The sequence below is a fragment of the Rhinoraja longicauda genome, chromosome 28, assembly GCF_053455715.1.
Source record: "Rhinoraja longicauda isolate Sanriku21f chromosome 28, sRhiLon1.1, whole genome shotgun sequence".
NCBI lineage: Eukaryota > Metazoa > Chordata > Chondrichthyes > Rajiformes > Arhynchobatidae > Rhinoraja > Rhinoraja longicauda.
The window spans coordinates 22,278,955-22,303,078 of NC_135980.1; the positions used below are offsets into that span (position 1 = coordinate 22,278,955).

The window sequence follows — 24,124 nt, forward strand, 5'->3', positions numbered from 1 at the left end:
CACAACTGACCCCACAGAAAGCTACCGACAAATTACAGACATCTTGTTAATGTGGTGTCCCTTTTTTCAACATCATTGGCTGTCAGGCTTATGTTCTGGGACATACAGCACCATTAACATCCATCAATATAATTGAGCAAATGATTACACAGCAGAATTCGCATTGTCAACATACCTGGAAGTAAAGTGCAAGATTATTATTTTAAGCATCTTACGGAGACCAAATTAAAGATTAAAATGTACAAATGTGATCAAGATGGAAGCTATAATTTCAGAAATGTGTATATTTTTCAATGCAGGTTTTACATCCAGTAAAGTTTAGCACGAAAATAGTTAGCACCTGAAGTTTTCATAAATTGATTGATTTCTGAAGCTTGTATTAGAGAGGCTAGGAAACAGTATATGTTGTAATGAAGTGAGAAATGTCAACTACAACATCTAGATCTCCATGTTTCACTAAACATCTGTCCACGATGTTTCTGTGACAATTGCAGCAATTTATGGTGAACTCTGAGACTACTGACTGCCAAATCTGTGCCAATTTCACAAACTGGAATTGGACTTTGGTTTGATGGAACACCGTGTACAATTTTGCCACATTATTGAAAGGACAGTAAAGAGGATAATAGCAGAAACCTTACAACGTGCCAAACAAAAACGTATGAATAGGATAATCTAATAGAGGTGTTTAAAAATGATGAGAGGAGTTGACATAGTAGTCGCATGTATTTTTACACCAGGAAAGAGAAAAATTAAAGGCCATCAAAAGAAGACGGACACCAAGAATTCAAATAAGGAACTGAGCAGAAATGGCTTTATTGAGACATGGTGAGGTGGAACTTTGCGAGCACAGGAAGTGATTCAAATTTAAGTTTAGATAGCTTATTGTTATCTAATCGTACCAATCGTATTGTTATCCATCGTACTGATAGATATAATAATGAATACACTGATGAATACAAAACAGCAGAATAGTACAAGAATGTAGTGCAATCTGAGGTAGAACAAAAAAAAACATAGTCCATAACAGAATAATTGAATGACGTTGAGTTATAAGAGTAAGAGTACATGCAGCACCTCCTGCAAGGGGGTTTGAAAGAGGTGATTGATTCAAGATTCTGGGTAAGAAGCTGTTCTTAAGTCTGGACTCTGGGCTTTCAATCTCCTTTCTCCTTTCAGAGAAGAGAGAAAAGTGATTGTCCAAGGTGTTGGACATCTTAGTGATACTTCCTTGCTGATGCTACACTCCATGAAGATGGGCTGGATGGAAAGAAGTGACCACAGTGACGACAGTGATGATCAGTGCTGTGTTCACCACTCTTTGCAGGTTTAGGCATCAAGAGCCGTGCAGTTGATATATCAGGTTGAGATGCATCCTGTCTATCTATTTATAACATATCTGTAAAAATCCAAGAGCATCCTGGTGGATGTGCTGAATCTTCTCAGACACCTAAGATGTTGATGTTCGGGTGAACAGGGTGGATGTCATTCAGTGGGAGCAAAGCTCATCAAATTATCCCAGGAAAGAAGATAGACACAAAATGCCGGAGTAAGTCAGCGGGTCAGGCAGCATCTCAGGAGAGAAGGAATGGGTGACGTTTCGGGTCGAGACCCTTCTTCAGACTGATACCCGTAACTTGACCCGAGTTTTGGGTTCAGTCTCGACCCGAAACGTCACCCATTCCTTCTCTCCTGAGATGCTGCCTGACCTGCTGAGTTACTCCAGATTTTTGTGTCTACCTTCGATTTGAACCAGCATCTGCAGTTATTTTCCTACACCAGGAAAGAAGATGCTCAAATGGAATATTAACACTGACATGTGTGGGTTGGGAGAAATGGTTTGTACATTCCATATAGTTCTATGTAAAATAATATTTTTTTTATTGCAAAGTTTGTGAAAAGTGTTGCTATGTGCAGATATACAAGCTCTCTGAAGACTGGTATCTGATAAGTTTTGGCACAATGTAAAACAAGGAAGTTTAGATTTGCTGAGAAAGAGCATTAAGATCTTGAGCATTTGAGCATCTTATTAAGCAGATTCTGCTACAAAAAAACCCTTTGTGATCTCAAAAATTCCACAGATAGGTTTACTATGAATTGTAGTTTATTCAGTCAAATGATGGATGAGGATCGAGGATATAGAAAATAGCAGTGGTGGAACTACATGATAATCTTATTTCAAAGTTGTTAGAATTTAAAAGCAACCCCACTTTACTGTAACAAACAATCTGTTGGAGGAAATTGGTGGTCGAGCAGAGAAAAATGGGGAGACGAATGTCCATTTCCCTCCACAGATGCCGCTCAACCTACTGATATTCTACAGCAAATTATTTGTTATTCTAGATCCCAGTATCACTTGACCCTCCAGTTTATTGTATGATGTTGGTTTGAAGATTGTTTGATTTAATAAATGTGCCTCAATATTTAGATACACCAGTGCAACATGCCATACTATAACGGTTATTTGTTGGTCACTGTGGGCCAAAGGCCCTGGTCCTGTACTGTACTGTTTTATGTTCTCAACCCATAGTTTTCAAATATCTCTGCTATGGGGAAAAGTTTCCTTGTATCTACCTTATCTTTGCCCCTCATTCTTTTGTGTAGCTTAAATCCCCCCTCAGCCTTTTGTGCTCCAAGATTGTTGAGCCAACTCTTGCTCAACATCCTGGTGGAGCTACTCTGCATCCTTTCCAGTGTGATCACATCTTTCTTATGGCACAGTGACCAGAACTGCACTTAATACTCCAGCCACCACCTATGCAAAGTTGTACACCATTTTCCTACTCTTATACTCTGACCCAACTAATGAATAGAAAAGATCAAAGAACTCTAATTCTGTATAGCAATGTGATCAGATGTTGGTTTGCTCCAGCAGTCATCCAGAGGATAAGAGAAGGGTCTTGACCCGAAACGTCACCCATTCTTTCTCTCCAGAGATGCTGCCTGTCCCGCTGAGTTACTCCAGCATTTTGTGTCTATCTTCGGATAAAATGAATAAATTGATATAACTGATATGGGAGATGTGAACTGAGCCCAATTGGTTTGATACTGGGAAGTGGAAATTGGGTAAGGGCAAGTCATTCTGAATGCCTTTGAAACAATTGAGGAATGTCAGTAATGAAAGAGAAACAATTTTCCAAAGACTTTCCATCAACTACAATGTAAAGTCAGAAGTGATGTAGTTCTCTTCACTGCCTGGCAGTAGTTTCACCCCATTAGTCGGCTCGATGCTGAACACGCTCAGGATGTAGAAGCCTTCTTGTTTGACAAATCATCCAACACGCAAAATATTTTAAAGCCTGCTAAAAATACAAAGCTCTAACTCCTGAAGCCTTTAAAAGCACTGCCCTTATCCAGAGTCTCGAAGAAGAACGACAAGAACCACCTGCAGATTCCTCTCTGTATCTCTCGCCGTCCTGACCTTGGAATTTCCTTCATCATTAGATCAAAATCTTAAAACTTCTTACCTAGCAGTTCTGTGGGAGTACCTTCATCACAATCTCTACAGCAATTCAAGAAGTTAGCTCACCACTTTCTTCGCAAAAGCAATTAGAGTTTGGCACCGGATGTTGGCCTTTACAATGGGACCAATGCACTCTGCAAATAAATGAATTGGGGGTTGTAAAGGATAACCTAACATTCAGTATCACTGCACCTTGGTTGCAGTTTACATAGCAAGTCTATAGCCTATATACAACAGTATAGCACAGGAACTGGCACTTCAGCCCACAATGTCTATACCAAATATGATGCCAAGTTAAATTAACTTCCTCCAACTCCACGTGATCCATATCCCTCCGTTCCCTGCATATCCTTGTGCCTATTAAATGCTTCTTAAATGCAGCTTTGTATATGCCTTCACTGGTACTCCTGGAAGCGTATTCCAAGCACCCATCACTCTGTGGGGAAAAAAACAAATTGCCCTGCATATCTCCTTTAAATGTTGCCCCTCTCACCTTAAAGTTATGCTCTCTAGTTCTTGACCCGAGGAGACATGTTCTGACTGTCTACCCTATCCATGCCTCTCACAACTTAATGTTTGAATGTTCCCTTTTAAACGCCAGGAACAATTGGCAGCAGTAAAAGAGGGAAAAAAATCCCTAAGTGAGGCACTAACAATGTTGGTAAGTGTTGTGTTTAAAACAGAGAAGGTTATATTTCAAGATTCTCAATTACACCTCTCCAGTATTTGATTGCATAATTTATTGGGGTGATGCAGTATTGTGGACCTGCAGGTTAGTTCTAATTTGAATGAGATGTTAAATCATATCTGTACTACTGTTTAAGTAGATATTAAAATATGACATTTAAAAAAGTGTTATCCATTGCATTTTTAGCTCTTAACTAATTCACAACTAGATTAGCGTGTAATTTATCTCAGTGCTATGTAATTGGGGCTTCTTTGTAAAAAAGGTGATTGTATTTCAGGCAAGTAAGTCATGCTTTGAACTGTTTCCCAGAGATAAGATCAGATGCTACATAAACAAAAGTTATTTTCTTTACAATCTAACCTGACCGGAATGACTGGCAGTTGCTTTCTCTGACTTCAAGCAAGGGAGGAACAATTCCCTGCATTAATGGTGAAAGCCTTTTTATAACACAATCATTGGTGGGAAAATAACGAATTGAGAAACAGGACACGTTCGAGAAAAATAAACAGGATCAAAACCAATGAACAGTTTTGTCAGACACATAAAGCTGGAGTAGTTCAGATGGTTAGACAGAATCTGGAGGAAAGGAATAGGTAACGTTTTGGGTCGAGACCCTTCTTAAGGGTCTGAAGAAGGGTCTCGACCCAAAACGTCACCTATTCCTTTTCTCCTTGGATGTTGTCTGATCTGCTGAGTTACTCCAGCTTTTTGTGTCTATCTTCAGTTTAAACCAGCATCTGCAGTTCCTACACAAACAGTTTTGTCATACTACTTAAAATTCAGATAATTTGTTGAAGTAGGATTTTTGAAGCCCATGGATGCTTGAATAAAATTATGAATTTATAAAAAGCAAAATATTTCATAATATCTAGCATGAGAAAATACCAATCATTATCCACATTATAACACTTCAGTTCCTATCTGCCTTTCGCATTATGTCATTTCTAAGTTTGGAATTGCTTATCTGCCTTTTGTGAATGTTTGCATTCTCAAGGTAATTGAAACCAGAACATAATACTCATAAATTAGGGTTCTTCAGAGGAGATTCCCAACATTCTGTCAAGCCCCACAGATAACCTTCAGAATCCACTTTCAGGTCAGTCAATTTGAGTTGCACCTGCACACTCCTGAGAAGTGCAAGACTAGTGGGATTAAGCCTAGCAAGGATTTGACTGTGCACCTATCGCTGTTAAATGCCTCACAACAAATTCTTGTAAGGCCAAGAAAAGGATGAGCAACTGATTTGATGCAGTGTCGCCATTTTACAACTGCATCGCACAGCCAATGTCGTAAGCATGCTGAATTGAGCACATTGTTTAATTGCATGAAGAGATCCACACCAGTGCTACTTAAAAGAACATTAAGGAATAATTAAAAATGGCCTGTATTTGCTGGAGTTTAGAAGATGTAATTATATTGAGACATTGTAGAATATGAGAGGTATTGACTGGGATGGGGTGGAATTAGAGGGGAGATGTGGATGAGGTCTGGGTGGAATTAGGCAATGTATATAGGCTGTCTTAGAAAAAGGCTGCAAATATGTCTCTTAAACCATCTCTCTATCAAAGGTGGCATCATGTTTGTGAAGATTCTGGTAATTTTCAAAACAATTATCAAGATTTCAGGTGGGGATTGGAGTTTGTAATGGAGACCAAAGATAAATGCTTCTTCTCAGCAGTTAGTTGGAGAACATTTCTGCTGAACTAGTTCTTGGTGTCAGAGAAGATTTCCTTCTGGTCTCTGATTGGACCATTCTCTTTTCCCCATTCACATGTCCATTGAGTGTGAATTCATTTTTATGTTTGCTGATGATATTTTCTTCTGATCTTTCATTGCCTTTCTTGTTTCCTTTTCATCTTCCTTTCTGAAGTTTCTATAACCAACCTAATTTTCATTCTTATTAAGAGCCTGGCAACTGCTCCACTTGCTCTGGCAACTGCTCTTATTCCTCGGTTTGACTCTCTATGGTTTTAGTCACTTGACTTTAATTGCTCTTACCCTTCCTCTTATTAATGTACGTAGACCTCAGTTGAAACATTTCCATCTTAAAGGCTTTCCATTGTTTGATTACAGTTTTACCTACCAGGCTTTGATTCCAATTTTCCCACGCCAAGTCTCTTTTTTCCCCCATTGGAATTAGCCCTTCAAATCTAGAGCACACTAACAGGCCCTTTACCCCATGCTGTCTGTGTCAACCACAATGCCAATCATTGATTCCAATTTACCAAGAGAGATCTGATCTCTTCCTCATATTTCGCTTGGGCAGCTTACAACCCAGTTGTATGAATAATGACTTCTCTAACTTCAAGTAACCCTCACTTTCCCTCTCTCTCCATCCTTCCCCCATCCTAGTTCTCCAACCAGTTTGACTGTCCCCCTGATTAAATGTTATCTTTGTATGCATCTTTGTCATCTTCCGCTAGCTAACAATGATCATCTATTCCACATTTTCCTATTTGTCCTCTTTGATGTCTCGATTTCACACCTTACCCTTCCATATCTTTGTCTCCCTCTCCCCAGACTCTCAGACTGAAGAAGGATCTCGACCCGAAACGTCACCCATTCCTTCTATTCAGAGATGCTGCCTGTGCCACTGAGTTACTCCAGCATTTTGTGTCTGATCTCTTCCCATTGGAATTGGCAATTCTCCAGTGAGTTATTTTCCCCTTGGATTAGTAAACCAATTCATCCTGTCTGAATTCCAGCTAGCATAACTTTTCTGTTTGCTATTTTGACTGAATATGGTGTCAAATTAAGAAAGTATGTAAAGTCCAGGAGGTGTAATTTTTAAATGGGAATAAAAAGAGAATGTCATTGTTCTGTTTCAGGACATATGACAATAAGACATTCTTAACTCTTGAAATTCAGCAGGTCAAGCAGCATCTGTGAAAAGTGAAACAACTGTTTTTGGTGAAAGACATTACACCTCTGAGGAAGCGTCTTCAACCATCTGCAGTTTTTTTATTTTCACTTTAAAATGGTGATTAAATTACAGATAAAATCTAATTATTCCTCATCCACAAACTCTTTCACCTGGAAAACCCCATTGTGTAAATCTGTATTGAATGTGTGCATGGATTGACTGCTGAGCACAATGAAATGTTAGATGCTGTCCAAATATAAAGTTATTCTGATAATGTCACCATATTCATGCTTTCCTGAGAAGGATGACATTTTAATTACTCTTTGCCGCATCACCTATTTGCTAAGAATTCCATCCTAAGCCTCTTGTATCTCATCAGAATGGGTTTCTCTTGTCACCAAAGCAAATACGCAGAATAATTCATGTGTATACACATTTAGAAATAAGCTCCAGGATCGAGTGTCCAAGGCTTGCATGTGCTGTGGAAAACCTTTTAAAGGAAAACGAATGAAAGGTTTACTCTCGATTGAACTTCTTCTGAACAGTCCTTCCATCGACCAGGATACTGTCCTGATTTTCCAACCTACCTCATTGTGGACATTAGACATTTTCTCTGGAATTGTTATGCCGCAATGCTAAGAAACTATATTCTGTACTCTGGTATTTTTCTCTTCGCTCTACCAGTTGTACTTGTGTGCGATCTGATTGTATTCATGTATAATCACCTGATTTGATTGGATAGCACTCAAACATAAGCTTTTCGCTGTATCTTGGTACACATGACAATAATAAACCTAAACTTAAATCTAAGCTACCTGCAAAACAACATTTCAAGCGTAAATGGAAACCAGTCCTTAATTCTTGTAAAACTTCTTTAGATAAGAATAAACTAGTTAACTGGCTGCAACTGCATCAATAGACAATAGACAATAGGTGCAGGAGTAGGCCATTCAGCCCTTCGAGCCAGCACCGCCATTCAATGCGATCATGGCTGATCACTCTCAATCAGTACCCCGTTCCTGCCTTCTCCCCATACCCCCTCACTCCGCTATCCTTAAGAGCTCTATCCAGCTCTCTCTTGAAAGCATCCAACGAACTGGCCTCCACTGCCTTCTGAGGCAGAGAATTCCACACCTTCACCACCCTCTGACTGAAAAAGTTCTTCCTCATCTCCGTTCTAAATGGCCTACCCCTTATTCTTAAACTGTGGCCCCTTGTTCTGGACTCCCCCAACATTGGGAACATGTTATCTGCCTCTAATGTGTCCAATCCCCTAATTATCTTATATGTTTCAATAAGATCCCCCCTCATCCTTCTAAATTCCAGTGTATACAAGCCCAATCGCTCCAGCCTTTCAACATACGACAGTCCCGCCATTCCGGGAATTAACCTAGTGAACCTACGCTGCACGCCCTCCATAGCAAGAATATCCTTCCTCAAATTTGGAGACCAAAACTGCACACAGTACTCCAGGTGCGGTCTCACCAGGGCCCGGTACAACTGTAGAAGGACCTCTTTGCTCCTATACTCAACTCCTCTTGTTACGAAGGCCAACATTCCATTGGCTTTCTTCACTGCCTGCTGTACCTGCATGCTTCCTTTCATTGACTGATGCACTAGGACACCCAGATCTCGTTGAACTCCCCCTCCTCCTAACTTGACACCATTCAGATAATAATCTGACTTTCTATTCTTGCTTCCAAAGTGAATAACCTCACACTTATCTACATTAAACTGCATCTGCCATGTATCCGCCCACTCATACAACCTGTCCAAGTCACCCTGCAGCCTTATTGCATCTTCCTCACAATTCACACTACCCCCCAACTTAGTATCATCTGCAAATTTGCTAATGGTACTTTTAATCCCTTCGTCTAAGTCATTAATGTATATCGTAAATAGCTGGGGTCCCAGCACCGAACCTTGCGGTACCCCACTGGTCACTGCCTGCCATTCCGAAAGGGACCCATTTATCCCCACTCTTTGCTTTCTGTCTGTCAACCAATTTTCTATCCATGTCAGTACCCTACCCCCAATACCATGTGCCCTAATTTTGCCCACTAATCTCCTATGTGGGACCTTGTCGAAGGCTTTCTGAAAGTCGAGGTACACCACATCCACTGACTCTCCCTTGTCAATCATCAGTACAATACTTAGAACTTAGATTAATTTAACAATCATTTAGCTTACTGAGTCACCTTGGCAATTATGATGTAGGCCTCTTCCTTTGTGGTTTTATCCCTGATTCTCTGCAATTCCCATTAAGGAGAACCCATTATTTGAAATTTAGGACACACTTGCTTTGGGATATTGGGAATTAAAGAACTTTCATGTCTACACTCTGTATTAATTGTGTAAAAATATTTGTATTCCATTGTAAAACCTCCTGCTATTAAAAGTATATAAGACCTATCTTTCTCAACCTAAAGTATTTAAGCCACAATATAGTGAATATATTTTCTTGACATAGAGGCATAAGGTGGCACAGTGGCACAGTAGGTAGAGCCAGAGCTCCAGGATCAATCCTGACCTTGTGCCGCCTGTATAGAGTTAACCCTGTGACTTTGTGGGCTTCCTCCTCCATCCCAAAGACATGCGGGTTTGTAGTTTTATTTGCCTATGTCATTGTTTCCTAGTATGTAGGGAGTGGATGCGAAAGTGGAATAACATTGAACTAGTGTGAGTTGGTGATTGATGGTCAGTTTGGACTCGGCGGGCCGAAGAGCCTGTTCCAAGGTTTTCACTCACCTGTCTGCAGATTTTGAACTTCAAAAATTGTCTTAATGTGCTCTAAATTCCCAGAGCAAACAAAGCAAGCTGCTGAGGAAAACAGTGGGTCAGTCAGCATCTGTGGAGGCAAAGGCATAGTCCATGTTTTGGCACCCTGCATTAGGAGGAGTAATAGCCTGCATACTGAGGTGGGGGAGGGGGTGTGAGGCAGGAGCTGGCAAGCGATAGCTGGATCCAGATGAGGATCAGTTGATCGACATGAGCTAGGTGGGGGAGGGAGGATGGGGAGGGCAATGAAGACTGGGAGGTGATAAGTGGAAACCACATAGGGCTGTAGATTGTGGAATCAAATAAGAAGGTGATGGGTGGAACCAGATAAGGGAGGGATATTGGACAGTTATGAACAATTGGGGGTGGGAACAGCAGGGGGTTGGAACAGATGTCTCAATTGCAACTGAGACAGATGTGAATTAACAAGGAGTTATTTTAGTTAATGTTGCTGAAGAAAATACAACCAAAAAGAGCTCACAGGGAGGAAGAGATAAAAATAATTGATAACTAAATTCTCCAGATTGTTAGGGGACCAAGGTGTGTAAAGTTAATTATTTTGTAATGTAAGTGACATTGACCAAGATTTTAGAAATTATAAATATCATGTGGTGTCAATCACACAACTGCAGTACTTAAGGTTGTACGTTTTGATTGATTGAAAGATATGGCATGGAAACAGGTTCTACAGCCCACGCCGAGGATCTAGTTCAGTCTAGTTCTATGTTATTACACTTTTACCTCCAATCCCTCCACACTACTAGCAATTTACAGAGGCCAATTAGCCTACAAATCCACACATCTTTGGGATGGGGGAGGAAACCAGAGCACCAGGAGGAAACCCACGCGGCCACAGGAATAGCATGCAAACTCCACACAGACAGCACCCGAGGTCAGGATCGAACCCGAGACTCCGGCGCTGTGAGGCAGCAGCTCTAGCAGCTGTGCCGCTGTTTTGTTTAATGCCATATAATTTGATAGAATCGCATATACCACTTAATTGCTTCTTTCCTCACTATACTATGTTGTACTACCCAGCAGCCTCCACCAAAACGAAAAATAGAAAAGAGCACAGGAAGAACCAAAAGCATAAGATGAGGGGAGAGAATAAGGAAAAAAAGCAGTATAGTGAGGCAGAACAAGAGGAGAAGCAGCAGAATCAGGAACATAAAGACAGCAAAGGTACGGAAGATAGCAATGTTCAGCTCAATAGAAGATTCAGAAATCTTATATTCATTTTCTTTCAACCAACTTTTTTTCTATGAAAGATAATGCTTTCTTTTTAAGACAGTTTGTTGTTCCTTCAATCTTTTGGTCAGCATATCAATTCATTAGAAAGGCGCTCCAAATTCAAAATTGTACTCCATGGATTCAAGCAGCTAAAGGATGCAGATTTTAAACGTTAAATGAATCGGTTTAAAACAAATTAAATAAAGATTTTATGTTCCTCTGGTGATCATGCTGTTTCTTGATATGTATTTTACCATAAAACTCTAATAAATAATCCTCATCAGTGTGATATGCTCACCATTAAATGTGAAGCCTAATGTGACAAGACTTTGCAGTAAATTTGTTTGAATTCAAGTTAGGAATGGAGCTAAAAAAAAAATTTGCTTTATCTTTTCAAAGACCTGACATGGAACAAGACATCTCTACATCAGTTGAGGAAGACCTTGCCGAGGCAATACAAGAGATAACACCACAAGATGAAACTCTGCTACATTCAGGTGCATTAAAGTCAAAGTGTGTTACATATGGTAGCTACAGCTTACAAGGCTCTCTTCCTCTGGAAGTATTTTAGGAACATTAGACATTTATATTTGTTTGACTGCAACGATGATAGGAAGAGAAAATATTGACTTGGTTTCAGTTGTTTAAGTAATGGTGGTACAATCTCAGAGCACAAACATACATTTGTATTATACTTATACTATAGCCAACATAATCAAAGACTTGTTTCAACCCTGTCATTCCATTTTCTCCCGTCTAGCAGAAGGTACAGAAGCTTGAACACACGCATCATCAAATTCAGGAACGGATAATTCCCCTCTGTTATCAGTCTTCTGAATGGTCCTTCCATAAGCTAGGGTGCTGCCTAATTCACATACTCTATTGTGAACATCGGACTTTGCCTATTAAACTGATGAGCTACAATGCTTGGAACTATATTTTGCACCCTGTAGTTTTGCTTTGCTCTATCTATAATACTTGAGTTTCACTTGATTGTATAGCACATCTGATGTGTTTGGATCACATACAAAACAAAGCTTTTCACTGTACCTCAGTACACATGACAATAATAAACCTAAATCTATTGAAAAGTGTGAAGATTGTGCTACAAGTAATTGGACATGTGCTCTTACATTTATCAGTGCATTAGAAATACTTCACCATTGTTTTTTATCCCTCTTTTCTTTATAGTCTAGCTCAATACAATCTTCCACAACTTTCTTCCAATTTAACTTCTTGTACATTGATCTCGCATTTATCGAATACTAGACCAAGCACAGTCTTTGCACAAAGAGGGTATTGTGGAGCTGGGAACAATCAAATCAAATGCGCACATGTAACACAATAAGATTAATGTTAGAATATTTTAATTTTACATTATTTAATATAACTGCCAAACTAAGACAATTTGTGAGGCTGTTAAATAGATGTATTGAAGTTAAAATGTTCCTCAGCAGCTTAGGTTAGTAAAGGTGTCAATGATGACAGAGAGAACGCAAGAGAATGGGATTGAGGGAAAAATCGATCAGCCGTGATTGAATGGTGGAGTGGACTCGATGGGCCAAATGGCCTAATTCTGCTCCTATGTCTTTTGAACTTATGAAGGTTAAGGAAATTTGAAACCAAGCACTATAGCAGTGACACAAGAGTTTAGTATTTATTGTGATGTAAATTATTATTTACATAGGTGGTTTAAATTATAAGTAGTTGCATAAGAATTTATATTGTGCATTGATGATATAATTTTGATACATTTAAATCTTTTATCTGGTTCCGCCCACGAAATTGCCCAGTCTTTATATATTTTTTCACAATATATCATTTGTGTACCACAAATGTGGACCCACATTTTCTGTACCAAATATGATGTCAATTCAAACTAACCCCATTTTCCTGCATGTGGTTTATATCCCTCCATCTTTCCCGTGCATGTCAAACGCCTCTTAAATTTTGCTATCATATCTGCCATTTAACATTTCATTATATTTTTCTCACATTAGTTTTGTTCCCATTTTTCTCTCCAACACACAGTTGCAGTTTTGTCATTGTACAAATGGACACGGGTAATGATTATAATGAAGGGTAGGTTCACATTGGAACGGTTCAGCACACAGCTTCCTGAATTATTTAACAGCTCACTCTTTCATTGCAGATGTTCCTACTTTGAAGACGAGTAAAAAGATCAGTGAAAAATTAGATGTAAGTGATCGTTCTTTATATTCAAGAATGTAGTTTGGCGCACTAAATTATACCAAAGGGAAAAATGGATGTAGCAATGGGATGATACGTGAAACTGACCTGAAAGATCACTGCAACATATCTGGTTTTCTCCTGATGCCCCTCCATAATCATCCAAAACTTCCACCAATCCCCTATCAGTGACTCTGACAATTTAACCCTGGTCCCTAACACCAATCTCCTTCCAACTCCCCCCAAACCTGTTCCTTCCATCTTCTCTGTCTATTGTCTTCCCACTGTAACCAAAACCTACAATCTACCCAAATGTCCCTCTCAATCTTTCATCTCTCCTCTACTCATCCACTCTTTCTTTTCTATTCCTGTATCACTTTCCCTCTCCTCATCCCCTGTTATATCTACCCTCCAAAAAACTACAAAACCTACTAAGACACAAATTCCAGATGCTGGAATCATGAACAAAACAAAAAGTACCAGTGGAACTCAGCGGGTCCGTCGGTATCTGGGGAGAAAATGGACAGACATCGTTATGGGTCGGGACCCTTCTTCAAACTGACCAAAACTTTGCCTGTTCATTCCCTCCACGGATGCTGCCTGACCAGCTGAGCTCCCCGAGCACTCGGGTGTTTTGCTCAAGATTCCAGCATGTAGTTTCTTGTGTCTACATGTAATAAGAAGTTCTCTTGAGACAGTATGATTCATTTTAGTGCATTGTGCAGGACACAGAGAAGGAGAAAGATGAATTACAAATCGAGGAGATAACGGCAGATACACCTAAAGGCACAAGGGACAAACCAAAGACATGGCAGAAACCAAGTACTGAAGCGCCAAAGGAGAAAACACTCAGCAGCAAGAAGACTGAGGAAGGTAATGTAAAGGAGGATGTTCAAGTAATTGACAGTTAAGAACAGAAGTGTTAAATGGTTGCAAAAAAATTGGTGCAAAGTGCAAGTTGAACAGGTTTGAAAGGACCTGAATTATTCCACTTAATATCAATTTTTAAACCTAATAGGAGGAAAAAGCTCAAGCAAAACTTCTTGTCCTCATTGAGGCAGGATGCTAAACAGAAGGGTGCATACAGACTTTGCGACCTTGCTTGGCCAGAGGGTTTGAGTGAGCGATCTTTATCTATGGAGCTGACGCACCACAATGCCTAGAACTATATTCTGCACTCTGCATCTTGCATTTTGCTCGATCTATTATACTTGAGTTTGATTTGTTTGTATTTATGTATAGTATTATCTGATCCAATTGGATAGCATTACCACATTGGATAGCATGCAAAACAAAGCTTTTCACTGTACCTCGGTACATGCCACAATAATAAACCTAAACCCAAACACCACAATTTATGCCTGAGAACCCTGCCATCACAGAGCCAGTCTCCAGCCAATTCTTTTCACTCCATGTGATGTCAAAAAAAGGCTGTAGTACGGAAGAGTTGTGCTCCGGAATTGGCCATGCCTGGATGTTGTCTAGGACTTGCAGCATGCTGGCAAGGACTGCTTCATTTGATGATGAGTGGTGAATGTCCCATCCACAAACATTCAACTAGTTGCAGTCCAATACATTGACATCCTCCAAGCAATATGGAAGCTTGCCCAGGAATGTCCTGCTCATATAAAACAGGAGAAATAAAAAAGGGTCTCACTCACGTGCAAAGTAATGGAAGGTGTTGTTAACAGTGCCTTCAAGCAGTACTTCCTCACCAACAGCCCGCTCACCAATGTCCAGTTTGGATTTCATCAGAACCACTCAGATCCAGATCTTATCAGAACCATGCCGCTGATTTACAGATGTGCAATGATAGTGACTTCCCTTGACGTCAAGGCAACACTTGATTTAATGTTGGCATCAAGGAAACCTGGGAAAGCTAAATGCAATGATCCTCAGAGGAAGAATATACTCCAGTGGATAGAGTCATGCCATGACTGAGGAAGGTGATTGGAGTGGGTGGATATTAATCACCCCAGCCTCTGAACATCACTTTAGAAGGTCCTCGTGGGGCAAATTCCTGGGCACAACCATCTCGGCTGATTCGTCAATGATTTTTCACCTATCATAAGATCAGAAGTAGGGGTTTGCTGATGATTGCACAATTATCAATTCCACTCAAATCTCATCAGCAAATAAACCATTCCACATATACGTGCAAAAAGACCAGGTCAACATTCAGATATGGTTAATAAGCGCCAAATAAGATTAATGACACAGAAGTACCAGGGTGGTAAAGAAGGTCTATATCCTGGAACTCCCCCGTCACCATCACTGTGGGAACACCATCACCATAGAAGCTGCAGCTCACCATCACCTTCTCAATGGCAGTTATGGTTGGGCAAATAAATACTGGTCTTGCCAGTCACTCCAATATCCCAAATCAAACTCAACTCGGTAGGTTTGGTTCCTCTCTTAAACAAATTATTCTATTATGATCAGGGACAGCGAATCCCGAAGATCTGAAACCTTGATAAAACCTCGATTTTGGCCTTAATGTCCGAGTTGGTATTGGATGTTAATTTACGCATATCGTGTTCAGTTTCATTTCCTGAGTGAAAGGCATTGGAGCCAAGAGACTGAACATGTGGACAAACAAGAAACTGCAGATGCTGGATACTTCAGCAAAACAAAAAGTGCTGGAGGAACTCAGTGGGTCGGCCATCATCCGGGGAGGGAATAGACAGGCTATGTTTCGGGTCGGGACCCTTGTTTGGACTGAACATGTGATTCTGTCATCAATTACTTGAAAACGCACACTCTTCCTGCCCAAGGCATCCATTACATCTGAATAGATAGATGATTGAGTTTGTACCACATGGGAAATTCCATTCTCAACTAAATGTTCAGAAACTAATTTTAACATAATAATTAGCTACAGATTAATGAGTGCTTCCCATGGCAATACAAAACAGCCGGGAAAAACGAATGGGTCACAAAACGAGTGCTTATCAAATGTTACAAATTATACGCCCACATTTCCAACTGGATAATAATTGGATATAACGGAGGGAAGGATTTCATTATTGTAGTGTTAAGAGAGCACTGAACTCTTGTTATAATTTTCAGTTATGTATAAACAATTGAATCTGTGTATTTGAAACAACTATTTAACAGAGGAGTGACTGCAAATGTTACCTCTGTTTATCCTTTCACAGATGCTGCCTGCTCCATTGATGATCTCCAAAGTGTTCCTTATCTCATTTGTTCTATGTGTTGAGAACAGATTAATTTATTTCTCTCATTAAGCTGAGGAAATAATTTTATGTCTGCCAGTACTATCTGACGCATTGGCGCAGCTGGTAGAGTTGCTGCCTCACAGCTCCATCGATCAGAGTTCGATCCTGACCCGCCTGTGTGGAGTTTGCACGTTCTCCCTGTGACCATGTGGGTTTCCTCCAGGTACTCTGTTTTCCTACCCCTCCCAAAGAGGTTGATAGCTTTATTGGCCACTGTAAATTGCCCCTCTGGTGCAGGTGAGTGCTGAAATCTGGGGTCAAGTTGGGATGAATAAAATGGGATTAGTGTAGAGTCATTGCGAACAAGCACTTGACGATTAGCATGGACTCAATGGATTGCAGGGTCTGTTTTTATAGTGTATGACTCTGACTATCCCTATGAAAGATAGTAATAACAAAAATATATTGGTACAATAAGGAAATGAATGGGAGAAATAATGTTTATTTTTCGTTTCCTTTATTAGTGAAATTGCAAAAAGTGCCTGTTGAAAGAATTCAGGCGAAGCACAAGGATGAGGATCCTTGGGTGCACATCACCTTGAATAGGTGCATCATTGCTGCTGCTGTCATAGTGGTTCTCAGCATGGGTGTCCAGCTGATTGTGGGTAAGCACGATCACACTATGAAACTTTTCAGAATTTTGAAGCTCCTTTCCCATTGAACAAATTGTTACATGGAAGTATTAGCAGGAAAAGGACATCATAAATAATGCCTGCAAAATAATTCCCACTGTGCTAGAACGGTGAAGCAAGGAATTACTCTTGTAATCTTGTAAAAGTCATATCTAGATCAGTTGGCACCGTGTCATTGACAATTGGAGTGGATGGATTGGGTTCTCCAGACACAAGATGCGTTGTCTCTGGAAAGAAGGGCATTTGTTGTGTATTTTTCTTTGCCCCATGGCCTACGAATCACCTGCGTTGATGGGTCTGAGATCAAATATAGTCCAGACGGGTAATGATGGGAATTATTACCAAATGGGATTTTGCAACAATCCAATACAGCCAATGTCACTGACATCAAATTTTCAGTCGAGTTTTATGTCACTGAAGTTAAATTCACCGGCTGTTCTGGAAGAAGTTAATTCATTAGACCAGACCAGCAGTTTAATCCCCTTAAATTATTAGCCCAGAAATACCCACTTCAGGGAGGCACAGTGGCGCAGCTGGTACAGCTGTCATCTCACAGAGCCAGAGACCTGGGTTCAATCTTGACCTCGGGCGCTGTCTGTGTGGAGTTTGCACGTTCTCCCTGTGACTAGGTTTCCTCCAGTTGCTCCATTTTCTCCCACATCCCAAGGACGTAGATTCATTGGCCTTTGTAAATTACCCTTAGTGTGTAGGGAGTGGATGTGAAAGTGAGATAACTTTTGAACTAGTGCAAAAGGGTGACCGATGTTCAGTGTAGACTCAGTGGGCCAAACGCCCCGTATACATGCTGCATCTCTGAACTCAAATATTAATAGAAATTTATTATAAGAATCTCGGCCATGAGTTGAGTTGCCATGATAAAATATTTCAGATGCCTCTAAATTGCTGCTAGTGTTTAGGGAATGGATGAGAAAGTGGGATAACATAGAACTGATGTGAACAGGTGATCGATGGCCGGCGTGGGCTCGGTATGCTGAAGGGCCTCTTTCCATGCTGTAAAACTAAACTAAACTAGGTATAGTATCCCCAAAAGAGTTGGTTTAAGCCAGGCTGTTAATGTGATGGACATAGAAATTCTCAAATGGGAGCTAGGTGGATTGATATTAGAACATAAAACACAGAACGGTGCAGGCCTTTGGCCCACATTGGCTGTGCAGAACATGACAAGTTAAAGTAAATCTCCCCTGTCTGCACATAATCCATATCTCTCCATTACCTGCATATCCATGAGCCCATCTAAAAGTCTCCTAAATCTATATACTAAAACTCTCGTTTGTTTGTTCCTGAACTACAGCCAAAACTGTACATGATAGTGCGACAATTTTAGGCCCACCTTACTCACAGTCGTCCCTTTAGTGCTAATGGAAGCTTCATTGAAATCGGTGTTATATTTTTTTATTTATTCACATTTTAAAGTTTAAATCTATCTCCGAGGGAGGGAGGGAGGGGGGGAGGAGGGAGGGGGAGGGAGAATAAGGGGGAGAATGGAAAATAAGGGGGGGTTGAGGGGGATGGAGTGGGAGGGGAAGGGGGGGAGGGGGAGGGCGGGAGGAGAGGGTGCTGCACCAATACAGGAGAGGTTAGGGCCCAACGGGTCCACTTGGTCTCGTACCCTATATTATTTGCCTCCATCACAGTGTGCTCCAAGCATCCACCACATGGTGTAAAAAAAAAACTTGCCCTGCAGATCTACTTTCAACTTTACCCCTGTCACCTTAGAGCTCTACCCTCTCGTCATTTGAATGATCTAATCAACTTTGTCATAAAGTTTCCTGTAACAAAACTTAAATAATAATTTCAAGAGGAGAACTGCTAAAGATCAAATAATAGTGTAAATAACCATTCTGCGGGCTTAATCTTACACAGTTATTACACAGTCACTATTTATACCGTTTGACCCAGAAGTGTTGACTCACACAAATTATATGTTCACAGGTATTTTTGATGTGGATGATTCATCAGTGTTGGCGTATTCTGACATGCTCCTCGATGATGAAGATTTGAAATTGGTAGGAAGACTCCTGCAATATAATGCTGTGGTGTTTTTGGATAATCGTCAAAGATTCTGCAACATTCCACAGTTTTCGTAAATGAATGAAAGCTCATGTCTTGGGTTTTTAAGCATAACAAAATAAACTACTGGAGGAACTCAGTGGGTCAGGCACCATCAGTGGAGGGAAATGGATAGTCCAAGTTTCAGGTCAGGACCCTTCCTCTGGAATGGAAATCTATCTAAAACACTGACTGTTCTTTTCCCTCCGCAGATGCTACCTGACCGACTGACTTCCTCAGGCAGTTTGTGTTTTTGTTCCATATTCCAGCTAACGGTTTTAAACTCATTAACACAAATCAGCCATGAGATGTAAGATTTTAATTGATTGACATATTGGCTGTATTTTTAATAGAAAATCTTCAATGTGAGAAAAAAATATGCTGCTTTTTCAATGAGATTTCTCAATAAATATCTTTGAACTTTGAAATCAAATTGTAACAACCAATAATACTATGCTATTAATTAGAATTAAATTATATTTCAGCACCATCAATAGCTTGAAAAAATAATAATTTTAGCATCTGTTGAACCATCAACACATTAATTAAACAAAAAGAATATTTGCTTATTCAAATTTTTAATTTTTCAGAATTTAGCTATTTAAATTCCATTTTCTTGCTGATTAAGAACAAACAAAATCTTGGTTTGCATCCAGAACAAGTTTTCTCATACATGAGTACATCAGGTAGTACAAAAGGGAAAATGAACAGAGTATAGAATAGTAGTGTTACGGCTACAGAGATAGTGCAAGCAACAAAAAAGTGCACAGGCCACATCGAGGTAGTTTGGAAGATTAAGTATTCATCTTTAGCATATGAGAGGTACATTCAACAGTGGGGATAAATCTGTACCTAATCTGGTGGTATGTGCTTTCAAGCTTTTGTGTTTTCAGCCAGACGGGTGAAGGAAGAAAAGATAATAACTGGGGTATAAGTGGCCTTGATCATGTTGGTTGATTTCCTGAGGTAGCGTGAAGTACAGATGGAGTCGATAGGTTGACAATGATCTTTTGAGTGGTTGGCAAACTATAACATTAAAATGGACAGAGAACAAGGAGAATTGATTTGAGAGAGACCAGTAACCCATGGCAATAAGGCACAGACTGGCCATGGCAAAAGCAGAGATTGTTCGAGCGATAGGAAAGAACATTGGTAAAAACCATATGAAATAAGTTTAAAATGGTGGAGGATCATGTTTGCAGCTGGTCAAGGAGGAAACAGAGTGGTGCTTTGCTCAGTAAAACTGGTGGCTAATAGTTAAGTCAAGTTAAGGTTATTGTCATAAGGACAGGTGCAGTGAAAATCTTGCTTGCAGCAGCATCACGGGCACAGATGCAGAAAAACACAAAACAAATTACATGTAAAATGTCTAAAATGAAGTAGACTGTTAAAAAAGACAAGACATCAGTGCAAAGATTGAGATCACTAACTATGGAAAGGAAAGATTGAACAGATAGAGAAATTAATTTGAAGGGAACAATGAAGGGGGGTAAGATAAGGGTTTCAACCCCATCATGCCTCTGCAGTCAAATAGGAAGAGGCATGATTCCCATCCCTGCTGTCAGAGAAGGGAATCTCTGCTGTCAAATAGGAAGAAAGGAGATAGTGGTGAAGCTTGTTTTGTTTGTTGAACTCTTGCAGAACACAGCAGGATATAACTCCACGAGAAAACTTGCTGCCTTCCTGGCACTAAACGAGCTGCATGTTGTCACAGGTACATGGGGAGGAAAGGTTCAGAGGAATATGGGCCAGATGTGGGCAAATGGGACCCTCTCTACGGCATCTTGGTCGGCATTGATGAGTTGGGGTGAAGGGCCTGTTTCTCTGCTTTTTGACTACATGAAACGTGGCAATCAGCAAGCTTTCACAAACAGCAATAACCTGTTTAAGAGACTTTTAATAATAAATACAAACTCTCCAGATCATGGCATAATAACGTTGGCATATATTTCTTTTCATTAGGCAGAAAGAACAATGGTCGAGAATCGGGATCTGACTTCAGATGCCGAGGAAGCCATCAGTGAACTTGAGAAGTTTGTTATTGGGACTCCTGCCAGGACTGAATTGAAAAAGCCATGTATTGCTCTGAAAGGCAAGACAGGTGGCTGCAAATCTGAGGTGGCCAATAAAAAGCAGATCTCTCCTCACATTAAAGAGATCAAAAGCATTAAAAGTAGCTATAAGCCAAGAGATAAAGACTCAGAACCCAGGTCTGGTAAGGACAGGAAAGATCACAAGATCGAAGTTGAAAAGAAAGATGATAAGCACTTCAAAAAGGAGGATAAACACAGGGGCCACCTTGAGCAGCACTTCAAAGGAGGAGACAGCAAGAAGTTGTCCAAGGGCAAAGAAGAGGGATGCGATAAGGGGAGTAAATTTAATCAGCACCATTTTCCAAGACGACTGGATAAGAATGTTAAACAAGAAACACACAGCAAACACCAAGACCGGTACAAAGACTTTGAAAAGCACAAGTATTACTTCAAGCAAAACGACAACAAAAAACATGATTACAAAGTTCATAAAGAATATTCCAAGCACAGAGTGGGCAAGCATGGTAAACACTATGGAATTGAAAAAATCTTAAAAAAGAGTGGGATGGGAAAACACTTTGGTAAAAATAAATTCAAAGAGAGTCGAAAACACGAATAATTAGGTTCAAGGTCAAATTAAACGCAGTCATTACGACCCACGTATTTCCAGTAAAACTTCTAAGCAGGAATGCTTATCTACATCAGTGAAGTGTAACATTTCTAAATAAAAGTAGTTATCGTGGCACTAAATCAAAATGTCCTTGTAAGAAAAAAATTGATTTGCTGGAATGTGAAGTGAAACTGTTTTTAATAAAATGCTGCCACAAAGGTGTTTTTAAGTCATTTGGAAAATAAGTTATATGGGGATGGAAACCATTACCTAACTTGGGAATCTCTGACGTGGAACAAGGAATGAAGAAAGGTGGCAAGGAAATGATTGAATCCCTGTTTGAATCCATGTGTTTTTGTGTTCTCGTATTTTATTTGGTGGATTAAACAAAGTAAATATTCTGAGTAATGCCCCATTTCTTTTACACTCAGACTGGGTCTCATAGAATAAGTTCACAGGGTGGCATAGTATTTGTAGCATTGCAAAATCAGAATGGGTAGCAATAACTCTGTGCTGTGTGTAGAAACAAGGAAATGCAGATGCTGCTTTATACACAAACAGACACAAAGTGCTGGAGTAACTCAGCAGGTCAGGCAGCTTCTCTGGAGAACATGGATAAGTGATGTTTCGAGTCAGGTGTGAAGAAAGGCCTCGACCCAAAACTTCACCTATCCAAGTTCTCCAAAGAAGCTGCCGGACCTGCTGAGTTACCCCAGCACTTTGTGTCCATCAATGCTGTGTGTCTCTGGCAACTATTTTACACCACGGGGAAGGGTAGGAATAATAAAGATGGGAGTGGTATAGATAGGGTGGACAGTCTGAACCTTTTTCCCCAGGGTGGGAATATCAAAGACTAGAGGCCATAGCTTTAAGTTGAGAGGGAGGGAAGTTTAAAAGAAAAGTACAGGACAAGTTGTTTTACACAGAGGGTGGTGGGTGCCTGGAACGTGCTGCCAGGGGCGACAGTGGAGGCAGATATGGCGGCGTTTAAGAGGCTTTTAGATAGGCATATGGATATGGAGAGATATGGATCACATGTAGGTGGAGGAGATTAGTTTAACTGGACATTGTGGGCCGAAGGGTCCTTCCCTGTGCTGTACCGTTCTACATAAATATTCTGAGTAGGTGAATTGCCTCAAGTGTGTAGGTGAGTGATGAAATCTTGGGGAGGCGATGGGAATACGGGAGCAATAGGGGTTGGGGTAGGAATCAAAGGACCTCTTGCCCAACTGTATCTTCTCTATGACTATGAGATGAGGAGTAATAAAGGCACTTTGGGGTAACTTATGGGACCCCTAACAGAAACCACCACAGAGTTTTAAGAAAGAAATAATGTGATCTTATTAGAAAGGTATTTAATAATCATGAAGATTTTTGGTCTATGGACTAAAAATATCAGAGTTGGAGTCATAGACAAAGAAACCTAGATTAAGAGTCTATTGAGTGTTCCCAGAATAGTTTCTTAGAACAGCTGATCCTGAGACAACCGGTGGGCAGGCTATCTTAGACCTAGTTTTGCACAGAAATAGTGTTTTAATTAATGATCTCAAAATGAAGACACTCTTTCGTGGTAGCAGTATATGATTTGATTTTACATTCAATATAAAGGAGAGAAAGCTATACAAGGACACTTACAAGAGCCTGAAAACAGGTGGCTTAAGTGAACTGGAAAATTGGGTTAAGATCAAGAAAGTCAAGAGTGTTTGCCATGTGTACTGAAAACACAGTCTGTAAACACAGTACTCATAGATAACACCATAGACAAAAGAAAGTTCAATAAATTAACAAAAGCCTTAAGTCATACGTGCAACCAAGACCCCATGCATGGTTTGTAGTTTAGTTGGAGTTTGTAGTCTTCAAGTGCCTGATGGTTGTTGGGAAGAAGCTGATCCTGAACCTGGAGGGTCATGGTTAAGGGAACAGGTGATTGGATGCAGTAGCAGATATTCAGTATAGTCCAGTGAGAAATAACCAACAATCCATAGTTAACTAACAAAGTTATAAAACTTTGGTTCTCACCTGCATCCTCATTCAAAAGATCCTATTCCACAATTTCCGCCATCTTCAAAGAGATTCCATCACCAGATACATCTTCCCCTCTCAGCATTCCCATTCTCTTCACAACTCCACAGCTGTTCCCTCCAACCTCCCCACTTCCCCCCTGCAACTGTTCTTTTTTACCTCTTCTCTTCCCATAATCCAGAATCCCAAGGAGAAGTAATGATTCTTCCAATTACATTTCTTCCAATCTGGTGTCCTTCATCTGGTGTATGCCTACACTGGAGAAACGAAGCCCAGATTGGGTAAACACTTTGTGGATCCGTCCAC

At 40.2% G+C, this 24,124-nt stretch overlaps 1 protein-coding gene across 8 annotated transcripts in view; it reads left to right on the forward strand.

Annotated features, from left to right (window-relative positions):
• LOC144607103 (uncharacterized) overlaps nucleotides 1-22,142 on the forward strand; it is a 34,612-nt gene extending 12,470 nt beyond the window's left edge. For 5 of the 8 annotated variants that reach the window (XM_078423708.1, XM_078423709.1, XM_078423707.1 and 2 more), the window contains 6 exons: nucleotides 11,422-11,519; nucleotides 13,175-13,221; nucleotides 13,938-14,085; nucleotides 16,916-17,056; nucleotides 19,037-19,110; nucleotides 21,116-22,142. In XM_078423708.1, the coding sequence (XP_078279834.1) occupies nucleotides 11,429-11,519; nucleotides 13,175-13,221; nucleotides 13,938-14,085; nucleotides 16,916-17,056; nucleotides 19,037-19,110; nucleotides 21,116-21,805 (1,191 nt within the window). In that variant the 5' untranslated portion in view covers nucleotides 11,422-11,428 and the 3' untranslated portion in view covers nucleotides 21,806-22,142. Of the gene's footprint in view, nucleotides 1-6,671; nucleotides 6,803-10,833; nucleotides 10,975-11,421; nucleotides 11,520-13,174; nucleotides 13,222-13,937; nucleotides 14,086-16,915; nucleotides 17,057-19,036; nucleotides 19,111-21,115 lie in introns of all 8 variants that reach the window. The other 3 variants (XM_078423710.1, XM_078423712.1, XM_078423713.1) reach the window with 3 other exon arrangements.
• The last annotated feature ends 1,982 nt before the right edge of the window (nucleotides 22,143-24,124 follow it).